Source organism: Plectropomus leopardus, chromosome 16 (genome assembly GCF_026936395.1).
Source record: "Plectropomus leopardus strain MGB_pleo_1.0 chromosome 16, ASM2693639v1, whole genome shotgun sequence".
In the NCBI taxonomy this organism is placed as follows: Eukaryota; Metazoa; Chordata; class Actinopteri; order Perciformes; family Serranidae; genus Plectropomus; species Plectropomus leopardus.
The window spans coordinates 22808906-22822474 of NC_142191.1; the positions used below are offsets into that span (position 1 = coordinate 22808906).

The 13569-nt window shown below is 36.9% G+C and overlaps 1 protein-coding gene across 5 annotated transcripts in view; it reads left to right on the plus strand.

Annotated features, from left to right (window-relative positions):
• The window catches only part of tbc1d32 (TBC1 domain family, member 32), an 86814-nt gene that overhangs the window by 37301 nt on the left and 35944 nt on the right, over positions 1 to 13569 (plus strand). For all 5 annotated transcript variants that reach the window (XM_042503384.2, XM_088089251.1, XM_088089252.1 and 2 more), the window contains exons 24-28: positions 1513 to 1635; positions 4616 to 4724; positions 7425 to 7518; positions 7605 to 7730; positions 11395 to 11478. In XM_042503384.2, the coding sequence (XP_042359318.1) occupies positions 1513 to 1635; positions 4616 to 4724; positions 7425 to 7518; positions 7605 to 7730; positions 11395 to 11478 (536 nt within the window). The remainder of the gene's footprint in view (positions 1 to 1512; positions 1636 to 4615; positions 4725 to 7424; positions 7519 to 7604; positions 7731 to 11394; positions 11479 to 13569) is intronic.

Below are 13569 nucleotides of genomic sequence, written 5' to 3' on the forward strand. Positions count from 1 at the left end.
AAGAGGGCTACAACATACTGCTGCTGGAGCTTAACAGCTTGCTTGAGCCTGGTGTCATTACCAGCAACTTAAAATGAACCATGAAGCTTTTCCCAAGGGGCTCCTACTTAACAAAGCTTACAATTGGCTACGGCGTGCTGGTGAAAAATTGTGTTGACTGATCCAGCATTTGCAGACATAGTACAATGCCAGGGGAAATAGGCAACCAAAGTCCAAACGGGGTCTTTGTCAGCATGTTTCTACCCTGCTCTACAGTTTGTACTACATTACTATATGAACTGCAGGGCTGCTATTCTGCTGCAGCATTTCAAAATTAGGTATGTAAGAAAATATCGATACACTCTAGTATCGCAGTGTTTTCTGAAACTGCATCAGTTCTCAAAAAACACTGTTGATTTTTAATTTCTATTTTACATTCAAAGGCTGTGGTTTATTTTGAGCTGTGTTTAACCCTTTAGTGTTGTAATCTATCTTCAGCCATTTGACTGTTCCACTCCAGGGGCCAGATGCATAAAACTCTGTGCGGACACACAGTTTTAGTCATTAATCTATACAGAGGTAGAATAAAGCATCTGCATTATTTTAGTCAGATTTATAAAACTGTGTGTATGTCTGATTTTGTTTTTTAAATCTTATTTATCACAGTGCTGGACGCACGGGCATGAGCCTCGTTTCTATACCCACATTTCACCATAAATTGATGTAGAAATGCCTTTAAACATGAATTTGCATATTGACACATGTGCCCCTCAATTTATTACACCTGTCAGTGAGAAATACAGAACAGCAGCTGTTATTATGTACTAATGCAGATATATTGTCCATACCACTAATTCATCACAATGTGTCATTATTTTTTTACAATTGTCATTCTTATTAAATGGGAGAAATCAATGATTCATTGAGAGCCTTAACTTTACAAAATGCTCCATATGTTAAAATATAATGATAACTAACAGGGAGATGAATGTATACAAAAACAATGCTTAAATGTATCACTCATAAATAATTTAAGATTAACAATAAATGTGCCTTTGATTGACATTTTACAGAACACAGTATAAGCTGCAAATAAAAAAACCCCAAAACAATCAATGAAATTGGCAAATAACAACAGCATTCTTTTCTGTCTCTTAACTTATATTTAATCTCCCTCTTATCATATTACCCGTAGCTATCTCAGCTAAAACCGTGTACACCAGCTCTGAAGAAAGCATGAGGTGTGTACATTCTCACTGCACATTCCCTCTTTATAAGTACCAGTTTATGTGATGTACATTGTATATGCATCAGACCCAAGCTAGCGTGCACAAAAAGAATACAAGCCTATGAAACAAGCAATCATAAACGGCGCGCCACAAGCATTGACAGTTTTCTTAGAATTAGATTTTAAAAATTGCAATATATCGCCTTGCTTACAGATTCTTGTATACACACCGCCCTGCTCAAAATGCCAGTCCTCTCTGTATTTTTGATGTTTGTTTGTTTGTTTGTTTTTGTTTGTTGCTGCAGACTACTCAGTGTGCTCTGCTGTAATCTGGACTCCTTTCTGCTGCTAGAGAGCCAGTACAACATGTGCTCCATGCTGCTGCAGAGTCAGAGGGAAAACATCACCGAGCCAGACACTGATGAGGGGTATGAACCAATGTGCACATTAAAATTCTATGGTTTGAAACTTTTATTAATGTCCATTATGTTAAACATACGTTTTATAATGATCTTTTATTATCAGAGATTACCATTTCAACTTTTATAACTTGCAAAATCAAAATGCCTTTAAGGTTTAGTTTGTAGTCTAAAGTGGCATCTAGAGGTGAGTTTGCAGAACTAAAACTTCTCCAGGGTGCAAGAATCACAGTTGACAATGCAAAAATGCAAATGGCTATATCTAGAGCCAGTGTTTGGTTTGTCCATTCTGGGCCACTGTAGAAACAACATGATGGACTCCATGGAAGACCTGAAGATATAGACGGCTCATTCTAGGGTAAAGAAAAAACGATTCTTAGTTCAGGTTATTACAAACTAATGAAAACATGGTTGTAAATATTATGCCCCAATATATATTATATCCCAATAGATGCCCCTCTGGACCTTAAAATTCTGCCACTGTCCTTAATGTTTTAATGAAATGTATGATGGGAACAGCATTGCTTAGCTGAAGCTTTTCATGGTGGATATAATTGAAGTCTAAAAGTACTGAGAGACAAACAAATGCCTTATTGGTTTTGGAGTTTTCTTTAGTTGACAATAAGAAAAAAAGCAGAATAACACTAGCCTTATACTTTAACTTAGTATAATATAATTTGAAATTACAAAAAGGCTCTCTTCTCTGTTCTCAGAAATAATTCAACATTTTGGTAAATTATTTGATTTCTTTCCGAGAGTGAGATGAAGGGATAAATATAAATATCATAGCTGTGCATTAGCTATGGAGCTTTAGCCTGTTAGCTTAGCTTAGCATAAAGCCTGACATCAAAGATAAATGGCGAGCCTGAAAATGGTTGAAAAAGATCCAACAAATACCTCATAAGCTCACAATAAAACATGCCATATCTGGTTGTTAAATCCTTAAAACAAACAAACATGTAACAAACAAACACACAAAAGTAAAGAAAAGACTGTTGTGTTTGTAGAACTACATGCTGGAAATATTTTTTTGGCAAACAACAGTTTATCCATCCGCCGTAACTCTGTGCAGCATCTCCAGCTACAGCGCAGGTTGCCAGATACTGCCAGTGGGCAAATATTTTGTAATAGGTCTCTTGAGGCACAGTGATGTCAAACCTAGCATCCCCGCTGTGACGACAAGACCTTGGGATGATGATGATCACAGTCAGCTATCCCCACAGTTTTTGACAAGAAACAGTTAGAGCACCTCACTGCCCCCAGAAAACACGACCTTTTGAAATGTTGGTACAGGTATATTTTTAACTGTTTCATTCTATCTCAACTTTCTATGCTAAGCTAGGCTAACCACACCTTGATTTCAGCTCTTTTTATAGCATGCAGACATTAACTTCTCGATCTCCTTATCAAACTCATGGAAAGAAAATGAATAAGTGTATTTTCAAAAATATGTGTGCTTTCTGTACATAGACTTTGCCCTTACCACCTTTATAGAAAGTTTAGTTTATCCCAGCAAGAGCTGAGCTGAAGCCTCAGGAAGTTATTTCAGACATTTAGACACTGCAATAGTTTCCACAGCGAGCACTGTCAACCTACACACAGTCATTCTCTCTCTCATTCAGTAAAAGCTTTTTGCTCCTCTGTGCATCATCCTGATGTGACGGAGCACTTTCAAATTTAATCATTGCTCAGGATGAGAAATTGTTTGTTTGTTTGCCTTGTCACAAATAAAATGAAATAAATCGGGAAGACAGTGAAAAGACCATTTTCTGAAAGTGGGTGTTCAAGAGCCTCTCTCTCTTGGTAATGGCTGGCAGAGCTGTGGCTATTGGTTATGAATGGAAATGGCCCTGAAATGTCGGCTCATATACCATGTTTGGGTCCTGCCTCAAGTTTTGTAGAATGATGACTGGTTAATTAAGTCTCCCATCTCCCTTTCATGCCCTCTTTTCCTCTCATGCTCCTATTGTCATCCCAGACATCATCATCATCTTTTCTTTCTTTTTACCCTCTTCTCCCTCTCTCTTCACTCCTGTTCAGTGTTTTCTATTTAGCATCGATTTTTTTGACTATTTGTTGTCATTTCTTTTTGCTAATGCGTTTTAATTATTTTCTGCTTTGACCTTTTGAATATCCGTGATCTCCAGATTCACCAAAAATATTTAGAGAAAGCGATCTGCACATTTTATTTGACCCCAGCTGTTGGAGCTGTGAGTGATTTTAAAGGTCTGAGGGCCAAAATGTAATCTGAATAAAAGAGAAATGCATGTGGAGCCAGAGTGTGTGACACTTTTTTCCCTAAGCTTTGTGTGATTTCACATTTTTTATTCACAAAGAAATGTATGCAAATTACATTTTGTGGCAAACAGGGTGTTGGAAAGAGCACTGTACAGGAAAATAGTCTCCTTTATTACCAAATTCAAGTCCAAATTGCTTTAGCTGTAAGAACTATCCACCAAGGCTGACACCCTTCGACCCCAAAGTGCCTCTGTAATTGGAATATTCTCTGATCTTATCTAAAATTCGCACATTGAAACCCTTCTCTCCTCCGTTTCTTCCTTGTCTTGCAGCAATGACGCAGTCATTCAGAGGTTTCAAACTCTGCATAAAGTCTTTTTAGAAGACTTTTCAAAGAAAGTTATCTGAGCTGCAATAAATTGAGCAAGTTTTGAAGTGTTAGTGAGTTGGATGGCATGTTAATTAGCATGACCTTGTCTATCCTCAGTATAACAAGAAAATTCGATTTACATGTATTGTATTCCATATATGCCTGACACACCAAATGTTTTCTTTAACATTTTCTTTCTCTTCAGATGTCTCTCTTATTCTGTTGTCTTGCAGACTCACTATAACACTCACTGTTCACAAATGTTTATTACATTACAGCTTGTGTCCTTCCTAGTTTTTCTTGTTTACTCCTGTTCCTTTTGTACCCTTTACACCTCCATCTATATCTTATCCGCTTTTTTTTTCTGTTAAACCTTCTCAGGGAGTTCATCATAGACAGCGTATCAGTGGAGAGGAATCATGTGCTGGTTCGTGTGAGTGTGGTGGGTGGTCCGTCTGAAAGGAAGCTTCCTCCTCGAGCACTGCAAGAGGTCAGCTAAGGTCTACTCTTCATCCTAACCTGATTCTGAATTGGTACAATTGATGGTTCCTCTCTATGCAATCTTACAACAGCTTTGCTTTTAATTATTCTTTTAATGCCGTTATCTCAAGAGTTAATTATTTTGTAAGCTTGAGAAAACAAGCGTAGTCATCTCATAATACTGAGATAATCAACATTTTATCACAATAAAAGGAAAGATTGTTTTCTATCATTATTTTGAGAAAAGGAGCTTTATTGCCTTGAGAATAGGGGTGGGCGGTATATTAAATATATATAAATATATACTCAATGTATTGCGGCTTGTTCCATGTGTGATATATAAAGTGGCTCTATAACAAACATCTAGTATAAATTGTCATGTCACTGGCATTAGACTCGTTACAACATTTTGGTTCTCCATCTCTGTCCTAAAGTTCTCAGCCTCTTGCAGACACACACAAAAAGCAGGGCTTTTGCAGAGCTCTGATGGCAAAAATGTAATCACATTTTTGTAAGTCTTTGTAATATATGAACAGGAGAGCTGTTACTTTGTTTACTGCTCACAGTAAATAAATCCACACTGTTAAAGGTGCTGTGGTAACTTTATGCTAACGCTAAAATCAAACTGTTGACCAGAAGTCCACAGCAAAACACTTTCAGCCCGAGACGAGCTAGTTCCCCCCAAAATTAAAGGACCATGGGATCCCGCTTTGATTTATTAAATTATAACAATACTTCATTTAACTTTCCCACAATAGTATTTTATTAATCTTTATTATCACACTATTTAGGTAGTCTACATTAGTTTAAAGGAGAATTCAAGTTATTAAGTTATATATCGCGTATCATATAAAAAATTATTGGATGCATGGGCTTTGTCTGCCTCCTTACCTCTCTACCTGTAAGGTACTTTGCCTACTTTTAGCAAGTCAAATCTGTCATTAGATAAGAGAAATATTAGAATTAGGAATGTGTTTGCTTTGGGGTTGAAGTCAATAAGTTGTTAGGGATGGAGAACACGCCTTCTTTTCTATCATTGTGAGCTTTGTTGGCTGTAAGTTTATATAAACCAGCTAAATGCTGTATAATATTTCAGTGAGTTTGTGGTTGATATTTTTCAGATATTTCTGGGTCCAAAGAGTCCTAACATCTATCTTTTGTGAATTGTTGTTCTCCAAAGCATCATTTGGGGAAGACAAACACATTAACACCTCAGAACTGGTGATGTCTTCTGAGAGCTCCACAGACTGATACAAGCATCAGTGTTTATTGGACATTTGGACAACGGTGATAGCTTTTCACCACACTGTATCACAGTGCCTAATTGGCATTGCCACTGATTAAAGTGGCTTGAGGTGCATTTAAAAAAAAGTTGACTTTAATTATTCTTAAATAACTAGAATATGAAATATTGTACTACTGGTAATTTTATTTCAGATAAGGGGTCGAGATTACCAAGAGTGCTTTAGTCATTGTTTGTAGTCTGAAGCTTTACTCAGCATGTTTTGGGATAGTTATAAGTTATTAATGTGCCATTTATGCTAAACACAAAACAGGAAACTAATTTACGCTGAGGTCAAGGGCAGGATATGAAAGAGATCTTGAAGGGGGAGCGTGTAAATTAGTTTAGTGAGTGGTTCCGTTGTGTTTCACAGGTTTCTTTTATTCATCTCTCCTGTCACCTGCAGGGAGTACAGGGACCAGAAAGCTGTTAAATAAGTACTGATATTGTGTGAAGTTACAAAGCAAAAGGAAAATGAATCCACACTTGGTGAGAAATGGAAAGAGAAGCAGCATTGTGTTTAAAAAAAGGTTATTCCTGACATTCGGAAGTGTCTGACAGAATATTTACTGCCCAAGAGGAGACCTTATGAATGCCATGACATCATGGTCATACGTTTTGTAAAAACTTTTAAGTTAACACAAAATAGCATATTCATGGAGAAAAATAGCAAAATTTCAGCACAATAAATCTTGTTACATGCAGAATTATCACCCACAGCAATGGATCCTAAAATCATTATTTTAGGGATTGTATGCAATTATGAGCGTCTTACCAAAATACAGGGCTCTGTGCATTTTCTTCTAATGTCAGGGAAGCATATCACCTGATAGGCAGACTCAAATACCAACAGGGATTATCATGAGCAGAGGACACAGACAATTGGATAAACAGGCCTGCCTCCTAAACCCCATTAACATTTAGAGCACATTCTTTGGAAAGTCACATGCTAAGCTAACTCAAATGTTATACTTTTTCAAAACTAAGACATGACAAGCCTAATGATTACAACACTTAATGGTAATTGGTTACAAAGCAGGGGAAGAAGAGAGAATAAAAAAAAACATTAAGGAGGATATAACTGATGGCATACGAAACACATAATTTGATACACTGCTACCAGCTTGATATTAAACAATTGCTCCGTAATTAATTCATCTACATGTCACTGTTTAATTGCACTTCACTGTTTATGGTTTGAAATGTTATTAAATTGCAAACAATTGTGAACAATCCAACATAATGACACATCAGTAATACAGTAGACTTATAAACAGCCACAACCGTTATCTAGTCAGAGCAGTGTCGACATGAATCAAAGACAATAATGCAAACATAATTAATCTAGTAGGTTGTTTGTAATAATTGCATGAGGGTGTAATGAGGTGGCCAAATGGTCAATTGAATTTTGTTATCTGCTCATTCCAGGGAGAAGATCCTTACCCCTGGCCCATGTTTTCAAGTTACCCTCTACCTCACTGCTACACTTTGGACCCGCCAAAGATCCATCTGAACTCACAGGGTAAAAGAAACTTTTATTACGTTGCCAATATTAATTGGTGACATTATTGTGATTATTCACCTCCAGTTTTTTTTCCCATTGTATAGACTCTGAGATCAGCTCATTTCTGGCATCTTCTAAAGACTCAAAGAATGAGGAGGGCTGGATGGAGACCTGCCGGAGACACTACTGCAAAGTCATGACCTCCAAACCCAACATCTTAACTGGGAAAGGTAAGACTGTGGTTTTTCTACCATGTAGTAGCCTAAAAATAACAAAGGTACATAACACTTGTAATGCTACAATTATTGATTGTAAATGAGTCTTGGTTATGATTAAGGCATGGAAAGAATAACTGCCAATTTACTTGCAAAGTTTTGAAAAGAATAAAGTTTTACATTAAAAAAATAAACAAATCTAAACAAACAAAGACTTAAACTGAAATTAATTCTTCTGGTAGCAATGAAGAAATTACCAAATGGTCACAAAGGGTATATTCTCTGTTTCTTTAATTATCCCACAAGCCATGCTGGGACTTTAGGTCTTAGGTTGCAAATCAGGGTAAACTCGAGCACTTTATCAGTTAACAGCTAACTGTCCAAAGGCTGGGGTTGAGGTTTAATGTATGTCATTCACTCACCCATACATTTCAATTCTCTCTCACCCATACAAACTATCCAATGGTTTAACTGATCAGGAAGCAGATAAATGTAAACTGCAGCTCACCTTTTGTATAACCATATTTCAATCAGGAGAGACTGACTGTCTATTAGAGTGAACATAATTTATTACATAGTGCACAACAAAGATGAATAGGTAAAGCAAGGTAGCTTTTTTGTGTATCATGTTTCATATGACAGGGCACGTACAACGAAAGCTTTATAGAGCAATAAAATAGAAAACATAATAAAGGGTACAGACTTACAATAAAAGAGTCAAGAGATAATGTATAAAAGGTAAATCAATTGCTCAATGAGTGACAATTTTTGAAATAAAAAATATTAAAAATAGCAAATGTGCAGACAGGAGGTGCAAAGATTAAAAAAAAACTTTTTAATTATTTAAACTCAAGTTTGAAAATAAGTTTTCAGTCATTCAGTCACACCTCCTCATCAGGTTTACATAGATCTGATGTCCATGAACATTTTAAGAACTCGTCATCACTGCTGTTGACAGCCAAATGGCACTGATGCCTGCTTTTCTCACCTAGGAGTAAATAGCTGTGATTCAAGGAGGACAAAAATACATTCAGAATGAAGGAGGGCTGACAATCTTGTCATTAATGCATCCACTGTACAGTGATTGCTTCCTTTCATCAGCATACTGTTAAACTCAGCCCGTGAAAGCATCTATTCTCGGCTCTACGGTGCTCATTTAAGGCTTTTCACTGTAGGACCATGATCAAGATTTATTATCTTTTAAGCTTCACTCCGCTGTAGAAGTGCTATCTTATTTGGCACACCATTAACCATGCAAAACCTGGCATTCAACTTTTTAAGAAACATGCAATGAAGGAAATTGTAGCATTTATAGGGCCGACTACCACATTAACCCACTTCCTAGGCAATTTATTGTACATTTACTTATGTCTAGTGCTGCAAATAAAGATGCTGTGATTATCACTTGTGTCTTTGACATGCTTCTCCACAGCTGTTAAACAAAAATGATTAAGTATACTATCTCTTCATCAAAACACTCATGATTAGAACTGTTTGCATGTTCAATACCTTCGCTATCTCATTAGATACTTATTGATTCCTTAATTGGTCTGCCTCAACAGCACGTCAATGAGATGCATTCACTTGTGCTCAGAGTTTCAGGGTTGAATTATGATCAGCACTCATTGTGTTACCTAATCTGGCTGCACTGCTGTATAAAAACTGTTGCTTTTTTCACAGAAGCATTCATTTCTCCATTGTATGTTGCATGAACATGACTTCACAAACATCCTGTTTCACGCAACACTTTACGTAAGAATGCTGTGTGAGAGGCGCTAATGCTAACATAAAACACAGTCATGTAAAACTTATTTTTATTAAGCCCATTCTGTCATCACATATGATAAATCACTGATAGCCATTGATTTGCCATACGATATATGCTTTTTTTTTTTTTTTTAACTCAGTTAACCCTGTGAAACCTGGAGCTATCACATGAAGATATCACTTCCTTTTGAAAACGGGGAAAAAATGGCAATGAGCAACTTGGCAAGAAATGTTCCACAAACTTCAAGAAATTAGCAGCTTTTTATAAATATTTTGTGAAAGCACCAATAGTCAACACTACAATATTGTTCCGATATCAATATCGAGGTATTTGGTAAAAAATGTTGTGATATTTGATTTTCTCCATATCACCCAGCCCTAAGCTTACCTTCCCCTGGTGCCATTTGTGAAAAGTCCTTTTCACATACAGAACTAGATGAGATAACAAACACCAATTAGCAAAACATTAAATTGACATTACTTTCCTGTGGAATTAAAAAGTATTATCCTCAAGAGCTACCATGCAGACAACACCATACATTTTAAATGCTACTCAATCCACATATGTATTAATATATCAGTAACAAAGTGCTCCTGCAACCATGAAGCACTTGTGTTAGGTTGAATTTTTAATGGCCTCTCCTACTGTGACGTGGATTGTATCTTGTTTGTATGCTGCTTAGGAGAAAATAACCTACCAAATGATTAAATATGAATGTAACACAGTGGAGAATTTATGACAATGAAATGAGCTGCAACATTCAGTATTATGTGAAACTTTCATCAGGAAGACGGTGAATAATATTCAGTGATAAATACAAATAAAAAAGTAATAAAAAATGCAGCTATTACATTCAGATAGTGATGACTTGTGAAAATACAGCTGTTACATTGGTAAGCCACTTTATTTGCAACAAAGAGTCATACATAACTTTTCTATGTGTTCTATGTCCTCAAGAAAATGCCCTTTCAAATACTCAAACAGTGAAGGTGTGATCGGGTCTGAATGTCTGTGAAATTGTATAGAAATAGAGTGGTGCGATAGTCCTAAAACCCGGAAGTAAGTTAGCATTTTTGCACTCTTGGTTTCCTCGTCTCAAAGTCAAAGTCAGTTTCCTCGTCTTCAAAAATCATAAAACTGTTGTTTGTTTGTGAAGATTATCTTGCTGAACAAGACATTTAAGTATCACAGACCTATGTTTGTCACAGATTTTATTTTCTGCTATAATCTAAAATCCAATGGAGAAATCCCATTGGCCTTTTGGGCAATGCTAACTTCCATGTTGACTTACAAAAAATGTCTTTCCTGCTGCTATTTATATGCTCCTGTACCACTGTGTTATTGTAGAGTTGTATTATACAAGAGGCTGCATTGCCCAGTGTTACCCCCTTTATTTCCACAGTTATATCTTCAGTGACAGTTGGTTGTTTCCTTGCATGGCACTGTGATATGACATAAAAGCAGTGTTGTTGTGGTTTACTCAGGGACAGTCAGGGGCAGTCAAGCTGTAAATAGATATGAGCCGATGCACATTTGCAAAGTGTACTGTGTGTGTGTTATTGTACATAAGTTTCTGCAGCTGAAGGGTGATCTTCTGTCAGACCTGTATCTGTCCTTGATTTAATGCTGCTTCATTTCTGATCTATCGTGCATATAACAAGTAAGTCCTTTGACCTATCTTTTTAGGGATTGCTACATTAAACACAAATACTGTATGGTTCAAAGGAAATGTGTTTTTCCAGACCACTTACACTGTAACCGGGCGGCTTTATAGTGTATGTAACAGGATGTTATCCACATTCTATAAATAGTTGAAGTAACAGAGCTGATGAGCTGATGTTTGAATTGGATTTGGTTTATTGTAGCTGTACTAGCATGAATTTTTTAAATGCGTGTGTTTTTTCTCCTCAGTGCTGGCTGACCTTCTGGAGAAGGTTGTGGCCCATCTATCCAAGTCTACCACAGAGTACTTCTTCTCTCCGGCTCAGTACAAAGGTCAGTGGGGAAGAACTATTCATTCAGTTGTTTCTTGACAGTTAAGTTAAAGAAAAAATAAATATAGGGTACTCTGTGGAACAGTGAAGTAGGCCAGGATCCTTGTCTATGGGATGTGAATACGACGTTTGTGTTGTCTGTGTTGTAAAAACTCAAAATGTTTGAGTTAAAGCAGGATTTAATAGGTCAATGATTTCTAAACTAATTTTACAGTCAGGTGCCGCAGCGTCCTTGTCTTTAATTCCACAATACATCCATTTTTCCTTATTGTAGTTCTTGTAGATACATTGATACGTAATGTACCAACGCCTTATTTTGATGAAATTTATTGCCACTGTGAAACCCAAATGTGCGGTGAGGGTGAACTGAGAATATCTACAGTAGACAGGGCGTCCAATGTTGTACAGAATGTAAAGCCCTCATAGACACATTTGTGAATTTGGGCTACGCACTGTAAAAATATTTCACCATGACTTTACCTTCCACCTTTAGAGTTATTTTCCTACATCCCCACTGGGAATCCTGAATCAGCAGACTGGTATCTGGAGTTTAGATCAGGATTGTTGCTTCGGGAAAATTGTCATAATCTTTAGGAAAGTGATGCAGGGCTTCAGCCAGGCTGTTATCAGCAGGGGGAAGAGAACTGTTGACCCTGACTGGAGTGATTATCAACTTGTGGAAGGAGCATTATTTCAGTGTATGTGAGAACTGAGATATGACCATAAAGAAATTATAAATATGGATCTCATAAATATGATAATCTCAAATCTTATATTTATTGGAGCTATTATGCTGTTTCTACACCTCTGTTTTATAGCCCCTTGTCAGGAGTTGTCTCAGATTCTAAGCCTAAAATTATGAGCATTTATGTAGGTCTATAATTTATTCATGATAAGAAAAATTGTCGTAAGCTTTTATGTTACATGAAGTGTATAAATAGGACCTCATTCAACTATACCGCTCAGGTTTACAAACATGTATAAAACACAGCAAAAACTTTATTGACAAATAACAATACAAACAACAACAAAAAGAAGAAATAACCCCGTTAGGTTAGCATAATTGGATATCTCATTGTAAACTGCATGAAAAATATCTAATCTGAAACACATACTTGTCCATGTTTACAGACAAAAAGAAGAAAAGTGTACTCAGTAGAGTGCAGATCTCTGCAAGGCGACCTCAGGCTGACCATGGCCACAAATTCTTGTACAGTAGTACAATCAACATGTTTCAGAAACGTCCCAGAATCTAAAAAAATATATGCCCCATCTGTTGCAGACAGATCCGTGGCACGTTGCATAGAGAAGATCGATATCTCCTGCTTATAGGCACCGTATTCATCTCACAAAGTGCCTAACTTTAGTGGATCATAACATATCAGGCATGAAATGAATCTGCAGATGCTCTGGTTCAAAATGAGACCAACCTTTTCTTTGAATGGCCGTTTTTGAGCCACGATGAAGGCCAAGATGTAGCCTTCAACAGAGAAGTCAAGGCTTGCTATTTTTTATCTGAGCCAATTTCCATAAAACTTGATGAAACTTAATGTGCACACAGAATATTAGGCCAGTTGTTCCGGTAGTTTGCAAGAGTAGCTATACACACACACACACACACACACACACACACACACACACACACACACACACACACACACACACACACACACACACACACACACACACACACACACACACACACACACACACATGCATACACATGATCATTGGACAGCACTACATATGTTTCCTACCATATGTTTCAAGTCAGTACTAGCTAGACATTTCCTAAGTTGTAATGGTGCAATTTTCTCGAGTAAATCACAGAAACTAGCTTTTAGTTAATAAGAACTTTGAATGGACGCTGCACAAAAAAGTAGTGGATTTATGAATAGCTCGTGCAACCTAATCCAGGGGTGGGTAGGACTATTGAAATGTTGAAGGCTCTGATTTTTGAGCTGTCATAGTTGACATACCTTTTCAATGTTGTGTAAAAGTTGGAAACAGTCCCTGTGGGCCGGCAGACAAGGGTAAAAGAAGTGGATAAATTCCTCCTCATTTTCAGAGCAGTGTTTTACCTTAGGTTAAA